At 38.4% G+C, this 22,125-nt stretch overlaps 1 protein-coding gene across 9 annotated transcripts in view; it reads right to left on the reverse strand.

The window, feature by feature from the left end:
• Positions 1 to 464: 464 nt before the first annotated feature.
• The window catches only part of LOC126354782 (uncharacterized), a 216,743-nt gene continuing 195,082 nt past the window's right edge, over positions 465 to 22,125 (reverse strand). For 7 of the 9 annotated variants that reach the window (XM_050004683.1, XM_050004687.1, XM_050004688.1 and 4 more), the window contains 2 exons: positions 11,296 to 11,551; positions 477 to 911 (listed from right to left, as the gene is read on the reverse strand). In XM_050004683.1, the coding sequence (XP_049860640.1) occupies positions 786 to 911; positions 11,296 to 11,551 (382 nt within the window). In that variant the 3' untranslated portion in view covers positions 477 to 785. Of the gene's footprint in view, positions 912 to 11,295; positions 11,552 to 22,125 lie in introns of all 9 variants that reach the window. The other 2 variants (XM_050004680.1, XM_050004681.1) reach the window with 2 other exon arrangements.

A 22,125-nucleotide genomic window follows, 5' to 3' on the forward strand; every position in this document is an offset into this window, starting at 1 on the left:
TCCCCCCTAAGGTAAGTCTTTCCGCTCCCAGGGTTGGAATGACTCCTTGCCCTCTCCCTTAAAACCCACATCCTTTTGTCTTTCCCTCTCCTTCCCTCTTTCCTGATGAAGCAACCGTTGGTTGCGAAAGCTTGAATTTTGTGTGTATGTTTGTGTTTGTTTGTGTGTCTATCAACCTGCCAGTGCTTTCATTTGGTAAGTCACATCGTCTTTGTTTTTAGATATATTTTTCCCAAGTGGAATGTTTCCCTCTATTATATTTATATCAAAGTTATGATTTGTATCATCCAGCACTAGGAAGATAAGAGGAAACACTCGTCGCACCGTAGACTATGAGCAAAATCATATAAAGTTTCAGCTATAAATGAAAGAATGGCCAATGGAGCAAGAAAAAATGCTGTTTATAACAAGGGCAAGTTCTGTAATCTTGCCACTCTTTTCCACCTGAATTAACCAGACATACAGTTTCTTGATTTTTTTTTTAATTCAGTTGCATTGCCATTTATAAACAGAGGAACAAGGGTAAAACAATTTTCTATTTCTAGCTCAATGTGTGACACGATGCACAGAAAATTTTTCCTCGTTTATGATCCACCCTGTATGTAATATTAACTTATTAGGTTTTCAGCTTTTATTAGCTCTTTATAGAGAATGGATATATAATATTTACATTAAAATGAAAAAGCAATACATGAACTTTTTTGTAAATGAAGTAATGATTTGGCTAACCCTCTGTAATTCCAAAGATACAGTAGCACTGGAAAAAACTAAATTTTAAATGTCCTTTATTTAAAAAATTGACTCAGGTAGGCTTCTTTTACTTCAAGCTGTTTTATTTTATTTGCAGACATTAGTCTGACTGCAGCTTCTGACCCTTGATGTTTGTGGAAGAAAGAACAATCTCGAACTCTCTGAAAAAAATAAATCAATTCATACAAATTATTAAAGGATGTAAGCAGTACTGCTACTAAACTACTTTATTTTCAGTCATTATCTGTTATGCTCGCTAAGTGGATAATGATTTTAGGTTTGAGTTTCAGTATGGTACACAGTTGTATTCTGTCAGGAAGTTTCACATCAGTGCACACACTGCTGCAGAATGAGAATTCATTCTGGAAACATTGCTTAGGCTCTGGCTAAGCCATATCTTTGCAGTACCCTTTCTTCCAGGAGTGTTAGTCCTGCAAGGTTTGCAGAAGAGTTTCTGTGATGTCTGAAAGGCAGAAGATGAGGTACTGGTGGAAATGAAGCTGAAGGGGTGGATGTGAGTTGTGCTTGGATTTGGTAGAGGACTTTCCTGAAAGAGATGAAGGTCCCAGGTTCAAATCCCAGTCCAACACACAGTTTTATATGCCAGGAAGTTTAAAATCAGCACACACTCTGCTGCAGAGAGAGAATTCAGTCTGGATTCATGTAGTTTATTTATTGTACGAGATACATTTCGTAAAGAAAGTGCGAAAAGATCTTTGACTTGAGCAAAATAGAAGACTGTTTGAACCAGACAAATTATAATTATAATTATAGTTATCATCATCATCATCATCATCATCATCATTTGACAGTTTCTAGCCAGCAGAGATGAGGAACAGAGTCAACATGAGTCTAACACTGAGGGACATGTACATTAGAAATCAAAATACAGCTGTTACGTTACTGCTACATCAGCTTCTTTCCTTCTCACTATAGTTTTGTAAGTATGACAAGTCTGAGAATGGTGGCACTGCAGTCGTTTCCCATTCATTGACTCAATACCTATTACTAAAGCATGAAGGAGTGTAAGGCTGGTTGTGACACAGTATGAAAGTTAACTGCTCTGACAGTGAGGTGATTAATTGTTGGGAGCAGATGGCCAAAGAAGCTGTGTTTGCTGGGACTGTGAGGGGGGGTAAGGTGTAAACTGAGTGACAGTGTATACAATTGCAGATTTGTTCCATCAATGGAACAGTAATGTCTGGAAAATTTTGATGCAATAGTCCACACTTCAGATGAAAAAATACTAAGTTCATTCAATGGAAACAAAACAGTTGTATTCCCTTTCACTCCACCTCCACCATGTAAATTTATTTTAATAATTAATTGCCACTTAGAGAATATACTTCTTCCTCATGTCCTATTTTCCTGAATTGTCACCACAGACTTGGTAATGTGTTGAATGTGTAGGTATGTCAACATCATTTTTAGACATTCTCTGAATAGAGGTCAAATAATAAAATAGACTAACAGCAGTCTTCAAAAAAGATTTGTACATATACGTATGTACAGGATGTCTCTCATAAAAATTGTCAAACACAACTTCCGAGGCATTTCAATAGATATCTGAAATTTCATTTTTGCAATATGTATCTGGAGGCAAATTAAGCAAATACATATCATTATGTCTTTCATGCAATGCCCAGTATCAAAGGAAAGCTTTGGTTTATTTCCCAATAAAAAAAAAATAATAAAAAGAAAAGATTTCTAAAGTGGAGTTTTACATGCCCAATTGATACAGCAGTCCAAAACTAGACTAATGCAATATCTGTATTATTATTATGTATTAATAGAGACAGGAAAACATGAAGAATAACTAGTGCTGCAGCAGCACCAACCTGGCCACCACTGACTGCTACCACCATGCAGGAGTGCTTATCAGTTGCTGCTGTGGTATGATTATTCTTCATGTTTTACTGTCCCTGTAAATACACAGTGATAAAACAAATACCTGAATTTAAAAAATATTGGACCAGCCACTTGGATGTGAACATCCTATAGATCCAGTTAGTGCACCCTTGAACATATGTTCTTAGAGTTGACACTTGGAAATATGAACTTGGGTGGCACACAGTTGCCTAATGCATTAATGCAGGCAATCATTATAACAGTACTGCCATGATCAGCTGATGTCACAGATCCAACATGCCTGCATTCTTTTGCTACTACTATTCTTCCTGGCACATGTGCTCTGAAGTTACCACTCTCATCAACATTAAATGTTATTTCTGGTGTTAATGTTACTTTGCCCATTATTGATTGTAAATTGTTGAAGAACACTGCAACATTATGCCTAGTAAAACTTGTTGAATGAGCTAGGCTCATTGCTTCCGGCTTTCTTAGGCTTAGTGGTTCATGACATTTAGTGGAGTCGATGTACCATTGTTTACCAGCTTCTCCATTTTTGTCCCAAGATAGAGGCATGCTTTTGTTCTCTAATATACCAAAGCGGAATGCCAATTTTTTAAAATTCAATTCAGGAAATCCATAGTGTGTTTTGGAGGCAGTTATGATGTAATCAACCAACTCACTTTCTCGCACTGGACTAAATACGTGTTGGACAGCACAATTTCTGTACGATGCATACTTAGGGTTTTGTAACTATCTCTGCAGAATGGCTCTTGAAACCAAAAATCTTTTGCTGCTTTTCTCACTGATAGTCCTGCCTCCACAACAGCTGCAGCGTCTTTCAGAGCTTTTGTTACCCATCTTGCTCCTTGGCATCTCTCAAAATTTATACTGCTGTTATTGCAACACATTCTTCCTAATTATGCATTGTACTTTGAGCCTTGCTAAAGGTTCAATACAACTGACTGGCACAAGGTGCAATTTTCCTACCACTTTCATAAATTGTTTACATAACCAAACTGCCAACACCATCCTGTTATGACAGAAATTGGTTTAAAAATTCTCCTTGTAAACTCAATGCACCTACCCAGATGGAATTTTCAATGAGCCAACTGGCATGGATTCTCAAAGACCTTGACTCCAACTTAGCTGCAAAGAACTTACACGCTAAAGCAAACAACTATGATGAATTCGCTAGACTAGTTATCAAAGCTGCTAAATCAAACATTCCTAGGGGTTACAGAAAGGAATATGTTCCTGGCTGGGACCAAGAAAGTGAGGCTTTATATCAAGAATACCAAAGTTCTAGAAATCAAACAGTGGGCTCACAGCTACTCCACTCTTTAAACAAGAACAGACGAGAGAAATGGGAAGCAACACTCAAAGAAATGAACTTTGCCAAGTCAAGTAGGAAAGCATGGAGAGTCTTGAATGGGCTAACTGGCAAGCAACACCTCAAAAAGCCATATCCTAAATTGAGTCCCGACCTCATTACCAACCAGATCGCAGACCTCACAAGGGCAAAGAGAGACAAGAATCATACCAGAGCAGTAAAATGTAAACTCTCTAACCTCAAGTGCAATGCCCCAAGAAATGAGCTACTTTCCAGGCCCTTATCCATAGCGTAAGAAGAGAGTGCTGTCAAGCAACTGATAGTCAGCAAGGCTGCTGGCCCTGACAACATCTATAATGAATTTATTAAGAACATGGACCCACACCCCCCCATGAACCATGGACCTTGCCGTTGGTGGGGAGGCTTGCGTGCCTCAGCGATACAGATGGCCGTACCGTAGGTGCAACCACAACGGAGGGGTATCTGTTGAGAGGCCAGACAAACGTGTGGTTCCTGAAGAGGGGCAGCAGCCTTTTCAGTAGTTGCAGGGGCAACAGTATGGATGATTGACTGATCTGGCCTTGCAGCATTAACCAAAACGGCCTTGCTGTGCTGGTACTGCGAACGGCTGAAAGCAAGGGGAAACTACAGCCGTAATTTTTCCCGAGGACATGCAGCTTTACTGTATGATTAAATGATGATGGCATCCTCTTGGGTAAAATATTCCGGAGGTAAAATAGTCCCCCATTCGGATCTCCGGGCGGGGACTACTCAGGAGGATGTCGTTACCAGGAGAAAGAAAAATGGCGTTCTACGGATCGGAGCGTGGAACGTCAGATCCCTTAATCGGGCAGGTAGGTTAGAAAATTTAAAAAGGGAAATGGATAGGTTAAAGTTAGATATAGTGGGAATTAGTGAAGTTCGGTGGCAGGAGGAACAAGACTTCTGGTCAGGTGACTACAGGGTTATAAACACAAAATCAAATAGGGGTAATGCAGGAGTAGGTTTAATAATGAATAGGAAAATAGGAACGCGGGTAAGCTACTACAAACAGCATAGTGAACGCATTATTGTGGCCAAGATAGATACGAAGCCCACACCTACTACAGTAGTACAAGTTTATATGCCAACTAGCTCTGCAGATGATGAAGAAATTGAAGAAATGTACGATGAAATAAAAGAAATTATTCAGATAGTGAAGGGAGACGAAAATTTAATAGTAATGGGTGACTGGAATTCAAGTGTAGGAAAAGGGAGAGAAGGAAACATAGTAGGTGAATATGGATTGGGGCTAAGAAATGAAAGAGGAAGCCGCCTAGTAGAATTTTGCACAGAGCACAACTTAATCATAGCTAACACTTGGTTTAAGAATCATGAAAGAAGGTTGTATACGTGGAAGAACCCTGGAGATACTAAAAGGTATCAGATAGATTATATAATGGTAAGACAGAGATTTAGGAACCAGGTTTTAAGTTGTAAGACATTTCCAGGGGCAGATGTGAACTCTGACCACAATCTATTGGTTATGACCTGTAGATTAAAACTGAAGAAACTGCAAAAATGTGGGAAATTAAGGAGATGGGACCTGGATAAACTGAAAGAACCAGAGGTTGTACAGAGTTTCAGAGAGAGCATAAGGGAACAATTGACAGGAATAGGGGAAAGAAATACAGTAGAAGAAGAATGGGTAGCTCTGAGGGATGTAGTAGTGAAGGCAGCAGAGGATAAAATAGGTACTAAGACGAGGGCTGCTAGAAGTCCTTGGGTAACAGAAGAAATATTGAATTTAATTGATGAAAGGAAAAACTATAAAAATGCAGTAAATGAAGCAGGCAAAAAGGAATACAAACGTCTCAAAAATGAGATCGACAGGAAGTGCAAAATGGCTAAACAGGGATGGCTAGAGGACAAATGTAAGGATGTAGAAGCTTATCTCACTAGGGGTAAGATAGATACTGCCTACAGGAAAATTAAAGAGACCTTTGGAGAGAAGAGAACCACGTGTATGAATATCAAGAGCTCAGATGGCATCCCAGTTCTAAGCAAAGAAGGGAGGGCAGAAAGGTGGAAGGAGTATATAGAAGGTTTATACAAGGGCGATGTACTTGAGGACAATATTATGGAAATAGAAGAGGCTGTAGATGAAGATGAAATGGGAGATACAATACTGCGTGAAGAGTTTGACAGAGCACTGAAAGACCTGAGTCGAAACAAGGCCCCGGGAGTAGACAACATTCCATTAGAACTACTAACGGCCTTGGGAGAGCCAGTCATGACAAAACTCTACCATCTGGTGAGCAAGATGTATGAGACAGGCGAAATACCCTCAGACTTCAAGAAGAATATAATAATTCCAATCCCAAAGAAAGCAGGTGCTGACAGATGTGAAAATTACCGAACTATCAGTTTAATAAGCCACGGCTGCAAAATACTAACGCGAATTCTTTACAGACGAATGGAAAAACTGGTAGATGCAGACCTCGGGGAGGATCAGTTTGGATTCCGTCGAAATGTTGGAACACGTGAGGCAATACTGACCTTACGACTTATCTTAGAAGAAAGATTAAGAAAAGGCAAACCTACGTTTCTAGCATTTGTAGACTTAGAGAAAGCTTTTGACAATGTTGACTGGAATACTCTTTTTCAAATTCTAAAGGTGGCAGGGGTAAAATACAGGGAGCGAAAGGCTATTTATAATTTGTACAGAAACCAGATGGCAGTCATAAGAGTCGAGGGGCATGAAAGGGAAGCAGTGGTTGGGAAAGGAGTGAGACAGGGTTGTAGCCTCTCCCCGATGTTATTCAATCTGTATATTGAGCAAGCAGTAAAGGAAACAAAACAAAAATTTGGAGTAGGTATTAAAATTCATGGAGACGAAGTAAAAACTTTGAGGTTCGCCGATGACATTGTAATTCTGTCAGAGACGGCAAAGGACTTGGAAGAGCAGTTGAACGGAATGGACAGTGTCTTGAAAGGAGGATATAAGATGAACATTAACAAAAGCAAAACGAGGATAATGGAATGTAGTCAAATTAAATCGGGTGATGCTGAGGGAATCAGATTAGGAAATGAGACACTTAAAGTAGTAAAGGAGTTTTGCTATTTAGGAAGTAAAATAACTGATGATGGTCGAAGTAGAGAGGATATAAAATGTAGACTGGCAATGGCAAGGAAAGCATTTCTGAAGAAGAGAAATTTGTTAACATCGAATATAGATTTATGTATCAGGAAGTCGTTTCTGAAAGTATTTGTTTGGAGTGTAGCCATGTATGGAAGTGAAACATGGACGATAACTAATTTGGACAAGAAGAGAATAGAAGCTTTCGAAATGTGGTGCTACAGAAGAATACTGAAGATAAGGTGGATAGATCACGTAACTAATGAGGAGGTATTGAATAGGATTGGGGAGAAGAGAAGTTTGTGGCACAACTTGACTAGAAGAAGGGATCGGTTGGTAGGACATGTTTTGAGGCATCAAGGGATCACAAATTTAGCATTGGAGGGCAGCGTGGAGGGTAAAAATCGTAGAGGGAGACCGAGAGATGAGTACACTAAGCAGATTCAGAAGGATGTAGGTTGCAGTAGGTACTGGGAGATGAAGCAGCTTGCACAGGATAGAGTAGCATGGAGAGCTGCATCAAACCAGTCTCAGGACTGAAGACAACAACAACAAACATGGACCCACACTGCATACGATGGCTCACTTCGCTCTTTACTTGCATACTCAAAGAGAACAAACTTCCCAGACAATTCAAAATGTCGAAAGTTATAGCCACTCTCAAATCTGGCAAGCCTGAAGACAGCCGTAAAAGCTACCGCCCTATAGCACTGCTCAGTTGAACATTCAAACTTTTGGAATGAGTCGTCCTAACCAGAATAGCACTGCTACCCTTCCTGAACAAGCTGGCTTCAGACAAGGATGCAGCTGCACCGATCAAGTTCTTGCCCTAACTACCCATATTGAAGCAGGTTTTCAAGGCCATCTGAAATCAACAGCTGTCTTCATCGACCTTACAGCCGTGTATGACACCGTCTGGTGACAGGGCCTGATATACAAGCTACTGCAAGTTGTACCAAGTAATGAAATTGTGGATCTATTTCCAGCACACTTAGTGAAAGGCAATTTGAATTGTTTCTAGGCAGCTATAAAAGCCCCAAATGGTAACTAAATAATGGACTACCACAGGGATCTGTTTTAGTCCCATCACTATTCAATTTATACATTAATGATTTACCAACTACAATATCAACTAAATTCATCTATGCTGATGACATCGCACTGGTAGCACAGGGCAGTAATTTCAAAGATGGCGGATGAATTCTTACCGAGGATCTGGAGAAGATGTCAACTTTCTTTAAAACTTGGAGATTGATCCCAAGCACATCAAAAACTGAAGTCTCTTGTTTCCATGTAGTGAATCGTGCTGCGAACTACAAGCCAAGAGTTCTGCTCAATGGACAAATGTTGAGGTACAATCCTTTCCCAAAATATCTCAGAATCACTCTAGTTAGAACCCTGAGCTACAAAGAGCACATCACCAAGCTTTTTCATAAAGTTGCTGCAAGGAACAACATACTACATAAGCTCAGTGGTAGAACCTGGGGAACCTCTGCTGCCTGTCTGCATTTAACTGGCATCAGTCTTGGGTACTCTGCTGCTGAGTACTGTGCACCTGTCTGGTTGGAAAGTGTACATGTGAAGAAGGTAGACACAGAACTTAACGACACAATGCGCTGTATTACTGGTTCCATCAAATCGACCCCTTGCCACTGGTTACCTGTACTGAGTCACATCCCTCCACCTTACTTAAGGCGGAAACAAGCTCTACTGAAGGAGGCCAAGAAAATCTCTGCATCACCCCCTCTACCATTGCACCAGGAATTCTGCCATATGCCACAGCAAATATTGCGATCAAGAAGACCAGCAAGTGTTACTGCAGGACAACTCATTGCAGATGGTTTTGATCTAAATGAAAACTTGAAGCATGAATGGACAACAAAAACATTGGGAACAAGAGCCCATTACCTTGATCCCACAAAAAAGCCAAAAGGTTTTGACCTACCGAGGAACCTCTGGTGCAGCCTCAACAGGTTAAGGACTGGACATGGTTGTTGTAGATACTTCAGGTACAAATGGGGCTGGATCAGTTCACCAATGTGTGAATGTAATAAAGAAGAGCAGAAAGTTGAAGATTTAATCCAATGCTGTCTACTTCACTCATGCCCTGGAATTCCCAATGACTTGTTCATTCTCACACCCAGCTTAATTAATTGGTTGAAAAACATGGACTTTAAGGTTTAATCTTGTATTATATCATATGTATATTGTATAAAATCACTTGCCTTGTATCAACTGTATATTGTATAAAATCACCATACGATTAAATAAATACATAACCTACAGTAACAACATGGCTGGACTATCACAGCACAGTTGTCACAATATATGTCTGTCATAAATACCAACCATTTAACTTTCCATTTATTGCTACATACATAGCTGTACTAACATTGAATTAAGAACAGAAAAAAATGATGATTTTTGTAGGAAACTGAAACTGTTGGTCCTTGCTCCTGTAACAACTACTGGCTATACTCTTATCAGTGTAGGCAACCTTTGGTGTGAAAAAGAATGAAATGAGAGAGTAAAGACCAGACAGATAAGATTGGCTCAAGGTACATCCTGGCTCAAGGTACAAGCTTCACCCCTATATCTACTCAATTGTAACCACACCTCAGTTGCCAACAATTCAAAGTAAAAATTGTAGTTAGCGTAGGGTCTAAAATGCACACCTTAAGAGCTATGTTCAATAGGAGATATGTGTTTCACAGTAGAAAAGATAAACAAGTGCTCATAGCTCACATTTACTGAACATTTTTTACTATTTTGGTCCATGCTAACAGTCCACAAAACATGGAAAGCAAAGAGCTTGCAGCAGAAGAGATTTATTACACAGCGTGTAAGATAAAGAAGGTGGTCCTAGCTCTCAAGGTATGCATTTTAGAGCCCATGTTTGCTGTACTCTTTTGCTTCAGATGATCATTCCTGTCACATTCCTGAATACTAACCATTCCTCCTTGTACATAGAGTACATAATGAGTGCTATTTTATTTTTGGAATGTGATATACAATTAACCTGCCTGGATAGCCTAGCCAATTAAAGCAGTGTGTTTGTGTGTGTGTGTGTGTGTGTGTGTGTGTGTGTGTGTGTGTGTTTTGGCCAGTCTGCATGTGGTTTTTAGGCAGTTCTCCAAATTCTATTAGTTAAATACTGGGCTGTTTCCCAAGTCCACCTCAGTCATGCAGTGCACCGACATTTTGAAAAACGGTGAGACATTTGACTACCCGATATACACTAGACATAGATAGAAGGGGTATATAAATACCTCTCCACCTCCCCCAGAGGGGGGGAGGGGGGGGGAAGAGGGAGGGAGTGGGCACTGGCAGTAACTTAAAATGCCTTTGGGAGTGGCAACCCCACCATAAAAGTAGTCTACGTACAGGTAGGGTTGATTCTCTGTCAAACTGGAGAGGTCATCGGATAAGACAGATGGATTACCTACAATGTTATGCTACCTATTCATCAGAAAATTTTCATAAAAATGGATAGTATTGGAAACAAAACAAAAAAAAAATACTGTCTGTATCAAAAAGTTTTTCCATGAGTCTTTGTACCACAATATGACATAGGACAATTCCTTTGCATCAGAACACATCTTAATTAAACTGTTCTTCTGCATTATCTCCACATTCATCGCTCCATTGGAAGAAATATTTAGCTAGAACATAAGTTATTCCATTTCTAACATAATTCCACTTACCCCAAGACAAGTTAAGTAGAGGTTTTTCCCTTTTATAAATCACTTAATAACACCATTACATGGGACAATCTGTGTCAAAGTAATAATTGATTGACAGGAATAGACAAATGTGCATACAGAAAATGTACATAAATGCATATATGGCCTGCTTGCATTACTCCGAATAATACTTTTTAAACACTTTCTTCACTTTCTGTGCCACCTGTAATCTTAAGTGAAAGATGGGGTATCTATGACCCTGTTACACCTTTCTTGGACATCACAAGATCTTTTAAAACATTTTATTTCCAAGGGATATTGATTTCAATAACTCTTTTTACACCTGGACAGCTTTACAACTATGTGGATTTCTGATATTAAGGTCCTAAACAGTGAGTATGTTAGTGCCCTTGGTAAAAAAGATTGAAATGGATATGGTTAAATAGGTAAAGCTGAAAATACATAAAACATAAAGCCACTCAAAATTACAAACAAATTCTCTCACTTTCACTTGGTTTCACATTCTCTATCACAGGAAAGTTTCACTGAAATTTATAACTTACTCTGAACTGGTCCACTTTCCCTAAGGGAATGAGATGAGCTATTCCCTTTTTGACTTTTTGCATACATTGTTGACACATGAATTCTGAGTACTTGAAGTGCCAATAATCTCCACAAGGATGTCGGTGGCAGAATGAACACTCATCTTTGGTGTACACACATCTTACATCCACATGAGGAAGGATTCTCTTCTTTCCTCCAAAACTATGAAGAAAAGCCATTTGACTTTTTTTATTTTGTGGATTATATGTGCCTGGACTGAAACCAAGATACACATGAGGTACAAACACATAATTATGCTAATAAACAACTACTGAGTTCATAATTTATGTATTGTGAGAGATAGTGAGCTGGAGCCGAACTTTAATACAGAGGTCATACAAACATATAAGTGTGAAAGAAGATAAAATCTTCTGTTTTGAAAAGTGTATCAAGGTTGTAAACAAATATCACAACTTTATAAAAGTTGCATGTTAACAAGAAAAGAGATAAATGTTCCACAGAATAACCTGAACAATATACATGTCTGATACAACCATGTGATATTCTTAATTATTTAATGAACAGTAATAATTAAAATAGGAGAAAACTAAGTTATGACTATCTACCTCTCTTTATAATCGTAAAAGAAATTGTTTTGCAAAATATCGGTATCCAGCAGACAGTTGTAATTCATTTAAAAGTCTGATGGTTGCTTTGGGCAGTTTATTATCTTCCTGCTGGCAGAGCCCAGACTATTTGTAACTCAACACCCTGCGTCTTGCTGCAGTGCTTCAGCAATAGTCATGTGTAGCATTTTAATCTTATCCTGTTTATACTGCTTCTTCTAATTTTTGGGCTTTTGTTAATGATTGTGGGATACAGTCTTCTTATCAGCTTATAATTTTTTATTCTTACTTTATCTTTCTTCGCCAGTTTTTTGCTTAATTGTTCTTATGTTGAAAATTCACAATTCAAAATAATAGTTACCAAAATATTTTGAGTGTTACACTACACATTGTTGCTGTACAATTAACGACATCCTAATCAGCACTGCAAGAAATGAAACAGAACTATGCTTGGATATGTGTTTGACAACAACTTGAACATATGCTTTCATTCAAATAAGGAGATTACAAATTTTCTACAGGTCTACTGAAAAGAGTAAAGGTAATAATTTACTGTGTATTTGAGCTGTCGACAGGCACATTAGCAAAACTGAAAACATTCCTAAGCTTTTGAATGGTATTCTTTAGAGTTAACTTTCTCTCTCTCTCTCTCTCTCTCTCTCTATCTCTCTCTCTCTCTCTCTCTCTCTCTCTCTCTCTCTCTCTCTCACACACACACACACACACACACACACACACACACACACACACACACACACAAAATCACACTGCCCCAGCTTGTTGCATTATACAGACACCACACCTCGACTGTGGTGAGGAGCTGTGTCAAGAGGAGTTAGTTAGAAAAGAAAGGAAGTAGGGAGTGGGAAGAAGGGGTGAAGGGAATAGGTAAAGCTGATGGCTGGGACTCTCAGTACTAAGGGGATATGATAGTAGTGGAGCAGTGGCTTGGGTGGGGGTGATGGGAATAGTAGTGGAGCAGTGGCTTGAGAAAGGGTGATGGGACAGAGAAATGGGGAGAACGTGGAGAGGAGTGTGTGAATGAGTGAAAAGGTAGGTACGGGGATGGATGCAGGAGTGGATTTGGGACAGGATATAATGAATACTGAGGAAAGGAGGATTTCAGGCTCAAAGGATAAGTTGTAAGGACAGTTCCCATATACATAATCCAAAGATAGTGTTGTAGCCACTAAGTGTTCTGACACTGTTTGGTCAACTTTGCTCCAACTACTGGGAGAAACTATAGCTGAGCACAAAGTAGTTGACTTCAATGGCTGCTTCACAACCAATACCATGTGGGATACTGCATGATAAATATGCTGAACTGATCTTCTTGATTAGATGTCAATGTACTGATTTCATTCTGCAAGCTATCCAGTCAAGCTCCAAGGCACTTTACACAAAGTTTTCATTCAGGGTATTCCCACTTAAATGCAACAGCTCATTTTCATATGATTTTGAAGTTAACTGGGATTGCATGACTAAATGTTATATCATTAGGTAGGAAGCATAAACATTTTGTCTTTTGAGCTCTGTAATGTAATTTTCAAAAACTTAATGTCAAAGTACTCACTAATAATACTTCCATCTATTGGTAGAAACATGTATTCAATTTGTTTTGAGCTCTGTAATGCAATTTTCAAAAACTTCATGTCAAATTACTCACTAACAATACTTCCATCTTTTGGTAGGAATATGTATTCAATTTATTTAATTGCAATTAGAGCCTTACATGCACATGCAATCGACTAATAAAAGACATACCAAATATACTGTAATTACAATGTTTGAAACTTGTAACAACTCTGTTTATCATAATGTTAGCTTAAAAAAACTATCGACTAGCATAACAACATCAAAATACCTCCTCATTTCTGTAATTCATAAAACAAAACCAGATTAACAATGTAAACAAAGTGTTTATTCTGGCTGCCATATTATATATTGAAATTCTACTCACACTAAAAAATAATGTACTCATAATTGAAACAGGAAACATGATACAAATGCTTGGGATAACATAGTTTCAGTGTAATTAATAAAAGTGTAATTAGAATCATTTATTTCTATCATTTCACTTACTTTTCCATGCATTTCAGTTGTAAACAGTGGATGATAACATTTTTTGTAATTATCAACTACTTCTGTAACTAGCAAATTTACTTCATGCAACAATATATCAGTTGTCAGGAAGAATATAAAAGACCCACAGGAAATTGTGTGGGAGGCCCAGTATGATGGAAGATCTTGAGCAGCACTATGTGGCATAATAAATTATACACCTGAAGCAATAACTGACTTTTCACATCCTTTGAGAACCTTGCTGCTCTCTGGTCCATTTTCACAGAAAACATCAACTGCAGTGAAATGATGAAATGTCTATAAGTTCTGGGCAATAACTGTCATTTTTAATGAAGTGAGTTACACCTACCAAATTTCAAGAACATTAATTTCAACTAGTGTTGACAAAATTAATATTTCTTAAGATATTTACCCTTTGAACTATTTTCTGTCAACATCATTTATCCCCAGCAAGGTGATTACACTGCAGTGCACTGAAATGAGCTGCAACAGTGATTTAATTCAGGTCAGAGTGTTAAAGTCAGCTTGTGAGTTTCAGGTATACCATAATATCAAGACTGACAGATGATTTTATTTGGACAGTGAAATTTTGTTCTGTACACTGAAACATTCTGGATCCAAAAAAGTATGAGATTGAGGAAATCAGACTGTAGAATTGTGAGTACCAGTAGCTATAATCAACTTGGACAATACAACAACTGAGGTACATGACCTGCAGTTATTTAATCTTTTCTGCAATGTTATTAATTCAGTAGGCTGTGTGAAAAACTTGGTGTTTATGGAGTGTTTTTGTTTTGATTTTGTTTTGTATAATATTTTAATGATGTGTGATGAAATTAGGGTTGACAATCAGGAAGTGGAGGAGATATAAAATCTGATACAAGGTAATGAGGAGACAGTTGAAAATAATGTTAGTGATATAGAATTTGAAGGGGAAGAAGTAGTTGCAGATTCAGACAGTATTCATTCACTGATTCAAGGTTTCAGTCATCAGGAGATAGTTGGCAATATTATCACTCTTCTAAAAATGCTTGTGAACCTTACTGGGGAGAATAATGCATAAAGAAAGTCAGAAACTAGACAGCAAGATTGGGGAAAAACTTGAAAAACAGAATGAGAAATTAGACAAATAGTTGGATCAACAAGGGTAAAAATTAGGCTGATTAGATAAAAAGCTGGAGAGGCAAGGTCAAGCACTAAAATATATTATAAAAGATTTAGATGATGTCAAAAATAGTATCATTACACTGGGACAAGGTGACCTCTGTGCGACTGATAAGTGCCAGAATTCACATCACGCTCATGGCCTCTGTTCTGGAGAGGGCAGAGCTTCTCAGCTCATTCTTTGACCATCTATAGACACCAGTTGTGCAAGTGAAGTGCTTCAGCACTGTACTTCTACTTATGGGGTTAGCCCTGAATAACTGAAAACAACAAACAATCTACTATGGGACTTCATTGCCATACCCTACTTGAAGAAATACTACAAAAAGACTAAACAAACAGACAGAAGATGTGCTTTGTTGGTGTTGCACATTTTCTTCCTTTTGATTGAGATAAACTCATGCTGCAGTGTTCTTCTTCAGCACACCAGAATAGAAGTTCACAAAGAAACAGCCAAGTAAAAAATCTGTACAATTCACGCATTTATTTATATATAAAAGCCGACTTCAGAATTTTCCTTCATGTGAAACAATGTATGCAAAATTAATGTGTCATTTTGGAAATTCTGAATTTTTCATATTTTACTGCTCATGTCACTTTTGCATAATCTGTCATTGATTGTATCAAAATCTATTTGTATTGTGATATATTGTGAAATTTCAAACATTTGCAAGTGCCACATTAAACTCTCACTGTTACTGTCAATTCTAGGAGTAAAATTATTTGTATGCTTCTAAAATTTTTGAGGACTATAGGCCTATCCTTATCCAAAACATCTGTTCTCTAATTTCACTGTATAATTACATGATAAATATTTTCATAAGTTAATGGTATGAGTGTTTTTGGATAACTTATTTTGTAGCAAATCAATGTTTGTGATTCAAAGTTGTATAGTAGAAATCAATAATGGGCTAAATGACAAAAACATTTTTTTAGTTAGGCCCAAAAAACCAAGCTAAGTGCCACTGCCAACAACCTGAAAAGTTGGCTAAGCACTATGATCATTTCTAATAGTTCATACAAGGCCTGGAAGATAACATGAGTGGTATGTGTTGGCCCACTGGTGAGGCTAAAGCAGTTTAAGGGCCACAAAGCTTTCTAATGTCAACAGTGTGTGACAGAGATTATTCCCAGATTGAAAAACATATGGGGCTGAAAGAATGTCAGCGTGTCAAGTACCTGATGACTTTGTAAAACTTATGAAGAATGCGACACGTAACATTCTGTTTGTGGTTACTATGCTCTAGCCTGAGGATTTTTTCATTTTAAAAAAGCAGCCAGTACACATATTAACACAATGAAAATAAATATTTACAAATATAGCTGGATTCAAGTGAAAAAAAAATTGCACCAAAACAAGAACAATATTTAACAAACTTGAAGACTGGAGCACCTACAAGAGTTTCAAGAAATAATACATAATAATGAACTCTGTTCGATCATCACATCAATGTAAAAACAACTTATCAGCTGAAAAGAAAAGGGATCTGCCACAGATTCTGCCGTATTTGAATGTAGCTAACAGAACATTTTTCAGACAGTTAATCAACTAAAATTGCTTTGTCCTCTGTAAAATTAAAAGGAGGATTAAAAATAATATAATTTCAGGATAGTGTATCTGTAAAATGTTTATTGTTAACAAAAATGATAAATGCTTGAGTTTTCTTTCATCGGCACATACATTGTTTTTGCTGATACCTGTACAGCATTTAACATATTTAGCATTTTCTGGAATAAAATATTTATTTTTATTGATAAAAGAAAGAGAACTTACAAATTCCAGCAAGTGTGAGGCTCTTATTGTAGGTAATAAAAAAATGTTGTTGAGATTTTTTCATTAAAATATTTTAAAAAAAGAGCTGAATACATCAGACACAGTTTTTTGGCACTTTGCCTATTATTGATTTCCACTCTACAGTTACTACCAAAAAATCACCCCAAATTTAATTTCATATTAACACAAATAAATGTGCATTTGCCTGTGCATAATCTTATTTGTGGTAAATTGGTGTTTGTGATTCAGTTATAGTAGCAGATTTCTAACTCACACATTGTATTATATCTCATTATCCCTTAAAGAAGAGAACATATTATCTACATTTATCATAAATTGACCCTATTTTCTAGTTTTCTAACAACTATAATGAACCTAAAAACTTTTTTGGAAATTATTATTTTTATTAATTTTCACCACAAGTTTTTCTGTTGCCTTAATGGAAATTTTGTTTCATGCATTTGCTTTGATTCTCATAGGGAATTAGTAATCATTTTAGCTCATTTTAGCAGGCTTAGTTTGAAGTTGTTTGTTCACTGTTCTGTAATATATTGCACCAGCCAAAATGCAGCCCCACTATGAATGATGTTCTTGAACACAGGATGAATTGGCTGACATTCATAAGCAGCTGGAAATCACCTGGACTACTGTCAAACAATTGGAAACTGCTGCAAATCAGCATGATGGAAGAGCTCCTGTGAGTGATGTACCTGTGGTACTGGTGCCAAAGGTACCTCAAATACTATTCTCCATTGTGGACCCTGTCTCCTCTGCAGAAAGTACAGGATCTGTCATTACTTGCCCACTTGACTATGAGTGACATTTCAGTGGTAGATCTAAGAGTCCTATACTGTGTGTAGGGGAACCAGGGAAGACTCAGGTTGTTTGAGGTGCTGTCTTTCACTGAAACTGAAACAGTGGGACTCACTTCACCTGTTTTGGGGGAAACTGTTTTATCCAGTGTCAAGAGGAGACAACACAAAAGGGGAGGGGTGTATCAATACTCAGCAGTTCAAATGTATGGTGAATGATGGTACCCCTTTGAGAAATGGCAGCTATGGACAAGAGTGCACTCACTGTGTATGACTGGGGGCCTCATTCAACATGCTGAAGAAGCTATTCTGGTAGCTATTGAGGGAATAGAGTGCAAGTAACTGCAGATTACAACCCATGTTGGAACAAACAAAGCCTGTCACCTGGGCTCTGAGGTCGTACTTGGATCATTCCAACAAACGCAGAGAAGGTTGAGAAGATACGCCTTGTGCATGGGGAGTTTTTTGTGGATAATTTCTGTGTACATCAAAAGAATAGGCTAACACAAAATGGAGGTGGTGTATTTTTTTGCAGTAGGCAAGAAGATTACAGCCAATGAGATAGAAATTGAAGCTGCTTGTGAGACTGTTTGGGCAAGACTCAGTATCAGGGAGGGCATAAAATGGTAACTGGGATCCTTCTATTGCCCACCAGACTCATCTCCTGACATCACTGAAAATATTAGAGAAAACCTCAGTTTACATGTACATAAGTTCTTCGATCATACTGTAATGATCAGTGGAGATCTTCATTATCCAAAATCAACTTGGAAAATTACAGTTTTGCTAGTGGTGGGAATGATATGACAACCTATGAAACATTACTAAATGCCTTCTTTGAAACCTACCTAGGACAAATAGTTCAGAACCTTACTCATGATGGAAATATATTGGATCTAATGGCAACACATGGACCTAACCTCTTTGAGGATGTCCACATCAAAACTGGTATCAGTGATAATGATGCAGTTGTGGCAACAATGATTGTCAAAGTACAAAGGACAACTTAAACAAGCAGGAAGATATATATGTTCAGTAAATGAGAAAAAAGATTGGTAATGTCATATCTCAATGAGGAACTTAAAACTTTCAGCACAGGGCAGGAGGAAATATGGCTCAAGTAGAGGAACTATGGCTCAAGTTTAAAATAATAGTTGACCACACACTGGAGGACATGTACCGAGTAGAAAAGTTCATAAGGGGAAGGACCAGCTGTGGTGTACAGTTACTGTAAAGAAACTACTAAGAAATAGAGACTACTGCATAATAGGTGTAAAACAGAACATAGGAGTATAGATAGAGATGTTGAATGAAAAACATTTAACTGTCAAGTGACAATGCATGAAACCTTCAATGACTACTGTAGCAGAATATTGTCAAATGATCTTTCACAAAATCCAAAGAAATTCTGGTTTTATGCAAAGGCTGTTAGTGGCACAAAATTTGGTGTCCAGCCCCTAGCGTATGAAACAGGAACTGAAATTGAGGGTAGCAAAGCAAAAGCTGAAATGCTAAACTCCATTTCCAAATGTTCCTTCACAAAGAAAAACCCAGGAAAATTGCTCCAAATTAATCCTTGTACACTGAAAAGATGGACAAAATCAGAATTAGTATCAATGATGTTGAAAAACAACTGAAATCTCTAAAACTAAGCAAAGCTCAAGGGCCCGAAGAAATCCCTGCCATATCTGTACTGAATTTACAGCTGAGTTAGTCCCTCTTCTATTATCTATTGTAGATCCTTTGAACAGGAAACCATGCCCAGTAGTTGGAAGAAAGCACAGGTCAGACCTGTCTGCAAGAAGGGTAGTAGAAGTGTTATACAAAACTACAGTCCAATATCCTTGACATCAGTTTGTTGTAGAATCTTAGAATATATTCTGGACTCAAACATAATAAGGTATTCTTGAACAGAATGATCTCATCAGTGCCAACCACCATGAGTCTGAAAACATCCATCAGATGAAACCCAACTTACACTTTTCTCGCATGACATAGTGAAAGCTTTGGAGCAAGGTAGTCAGGCGCAGTATTTCTTTATTTCAAAAAAGCAACTGACTCAGTACCAAACCTAAGCTTATTGTCAAAAGTTCAATCATATGAGGTATCAAGTGATATCAGTTACTGAATTGAGGATTTTTTGGTAGGGAGGACTAACTTCAGGAGTGCCCCAGGGGAGTTCATTGGGATATTAATGACCTTGTGTATGATATTTATAATAACATAAGACTTTTTGCACATAGTGCAGTTGTTTATAATGATGTACAGTCTGAAAGAAGGGGGAGGGCAAGTAGTGGCTTATGGGTTGGGGAAGAGAAGAGTGCTGTCTGGCATGGCATGCAGGGACTAGAGGCTGACAGGTGCAGCATCAGGAGTTGGTGGGTGGGGCTGGGGGGATGGGGGTGGGGGGATGAGGGGCAGAAGAGAGCAAAAAATCAGAAGAAAAGGAGAAGAGAGGAAAATGAGGAGTGCAGAAAAGGAGAGGAGAGGAAAAGGAGGAGAGCAGAAAAGGTGTAGAGAAGGAGAGGAGCAGAAAAGGAGAGGAATGGAAAAGGAAAGGAGTGGAAAAGGGGGAGAGAAAAGGGAGGTAGCAGGGAAGGGGAAAGGAAAGACAAGAACACTGGCAGTGGGTGGCACACAAAAAGAGAATGTGAAAGGGGAGGTTGTGATAGGTTGAGGGGGTGGAATTTGTTGGATGTAGGATGTGAAGGCAGTAGGTTACTGTAGGCTGAGGCAGGGGTAATTTTGGGAGCAGATAATTTGTTGTAGAGATAACTTCCATCTGCACAGTTCAGAAAAGCAGGTGGAGCAGTGGAGGATCCAGATGGCTTGGGTTGCAAAGCAACCATTGGAATCAAGCATACCATGTTCAGAAGCATGTTGAGTTACAGGTTGGGCCACCTTGCTTTTGGCCACAATTTGGCTAGACCATTCATTCTATTGGACAGCTGGTTGGTAGTTGTACCAACATAAAAAGCTGTGCAAAGGTTGCAGCAGGTCTGATACACAACATGGCTGGTTTCACAGGTGGCCCAGCCTTTTGATGAAGTAAGATACATCTACATCTACATGCATACTCTGGAAATCACACTTAAGTGCCTGGTAGATGGGTCGTTGAACCACCTTCACAATAATTCTCTATTATTCCAATCTCAAACAGCATGTGGGAAAAACAAGGATCTATATCTTTCCATGTGAGCTCTGATTTCCCTTATTTTGTTATGATGATCATTTATCGCTTCGTAGGCTGGTGTCAACAAAATATTTTTGCATTTGGAAGAGAAAGTTGGTGACTGAAATTTTGTGAGAAGATTGTGCACAGCAGAAAATGTCTTTGTTTTAATGATGTTCATCCCAAATTCTGTATCGTGTCAGTGACACACTCTCCCCTATTTTGCTGTGACCATGACTCCAATAGGAAGTGCTTGGTGGTTGGATTGGACAGGTCTTGCACTTGGGTCCAAGGGGTTGGTGTTAGGAGTGGCTTAGGGATGGTCTAGAATGTTGTGAAGGTTGGATTGGTGATGGAACACTGCTTTAGGAGAGATGGGAAGGAACTTGGGTAGTATGTAGCTCATTTCAGGATATCATGATAAATAATAAAAGTTCTGATGCACAACATGATTCACTTGCACACTGGGGCTTTGTTGGATGACATAGGGGACACTGATCTACATCTACATCTACATCTACATTTACATCTACATCTGCATTTATACTCCACAAGCCACCCAACGGTGTGTGGCGGATGGCACCTTACATGCTACTGTGATTATCTCCCTTTCCTGTTCCAGTCACGTACGGTTTGAGGGAAGAATGACTGCCAGAAAACCTCCAAGTGCACTCAAATCTCTCTAATTTTACATTCGTGATCTCCTAGGGAGGTATAAGTAGGGAGAAGCAATATATTCGATACCTCATCCAGAAATGCACCCTCTCGAAACCTGGACAGCAAGTTACACCACAATGCAGAGCGCCTCTCTTGCAGAGTCTGCCACTTGAATTTGCTAAACATCTCCATAACGCTATCATGCTTACCAAATAACCCTGTGACGAAACGTGCCCCTCTTTGTTGGATCTTCTCTATCTCTCCTGTCAACTCGACCTGGTATGGAGTCCACACTGATGAGCAATACTCAAGTATAGGTCGAATCAGTGTTTTGTAAGCCACCTCCTTTGTTGAGAAGTAACTGCAGTGCAGTCTTCCTCTGTCAAACAGCTTTGGAAAAAGGTGTTTAGTATTTCAGCTTTATGCGTGTCATCCTCTGTTTCAATGCCATTATCATCCCAGAGTGTCTGGAAATGCTGTTTCAATCCACTTACTGATTTAAAATAAGACCAGAACTACCTAGGATTTTCTGTCAAGTTGGTACATAAAATTTTACTTTTGAA

This window comes from Schistocerca gregaria, chromosome 3, assembly GCF_023897955.1.
Source record: "Schistocerca gregaria isolate iqSchGreg1 chromosome 3, iqSchGreg1.2, whole genome shotgun sequence".
Taxonomy (NCBI): domain Eukaryota; kingdom Metazoa; phylum Arthropoda; class Insecta; order Orthoptera; family Acrididae; genus Schistocerca; species Schistocerca gregaria.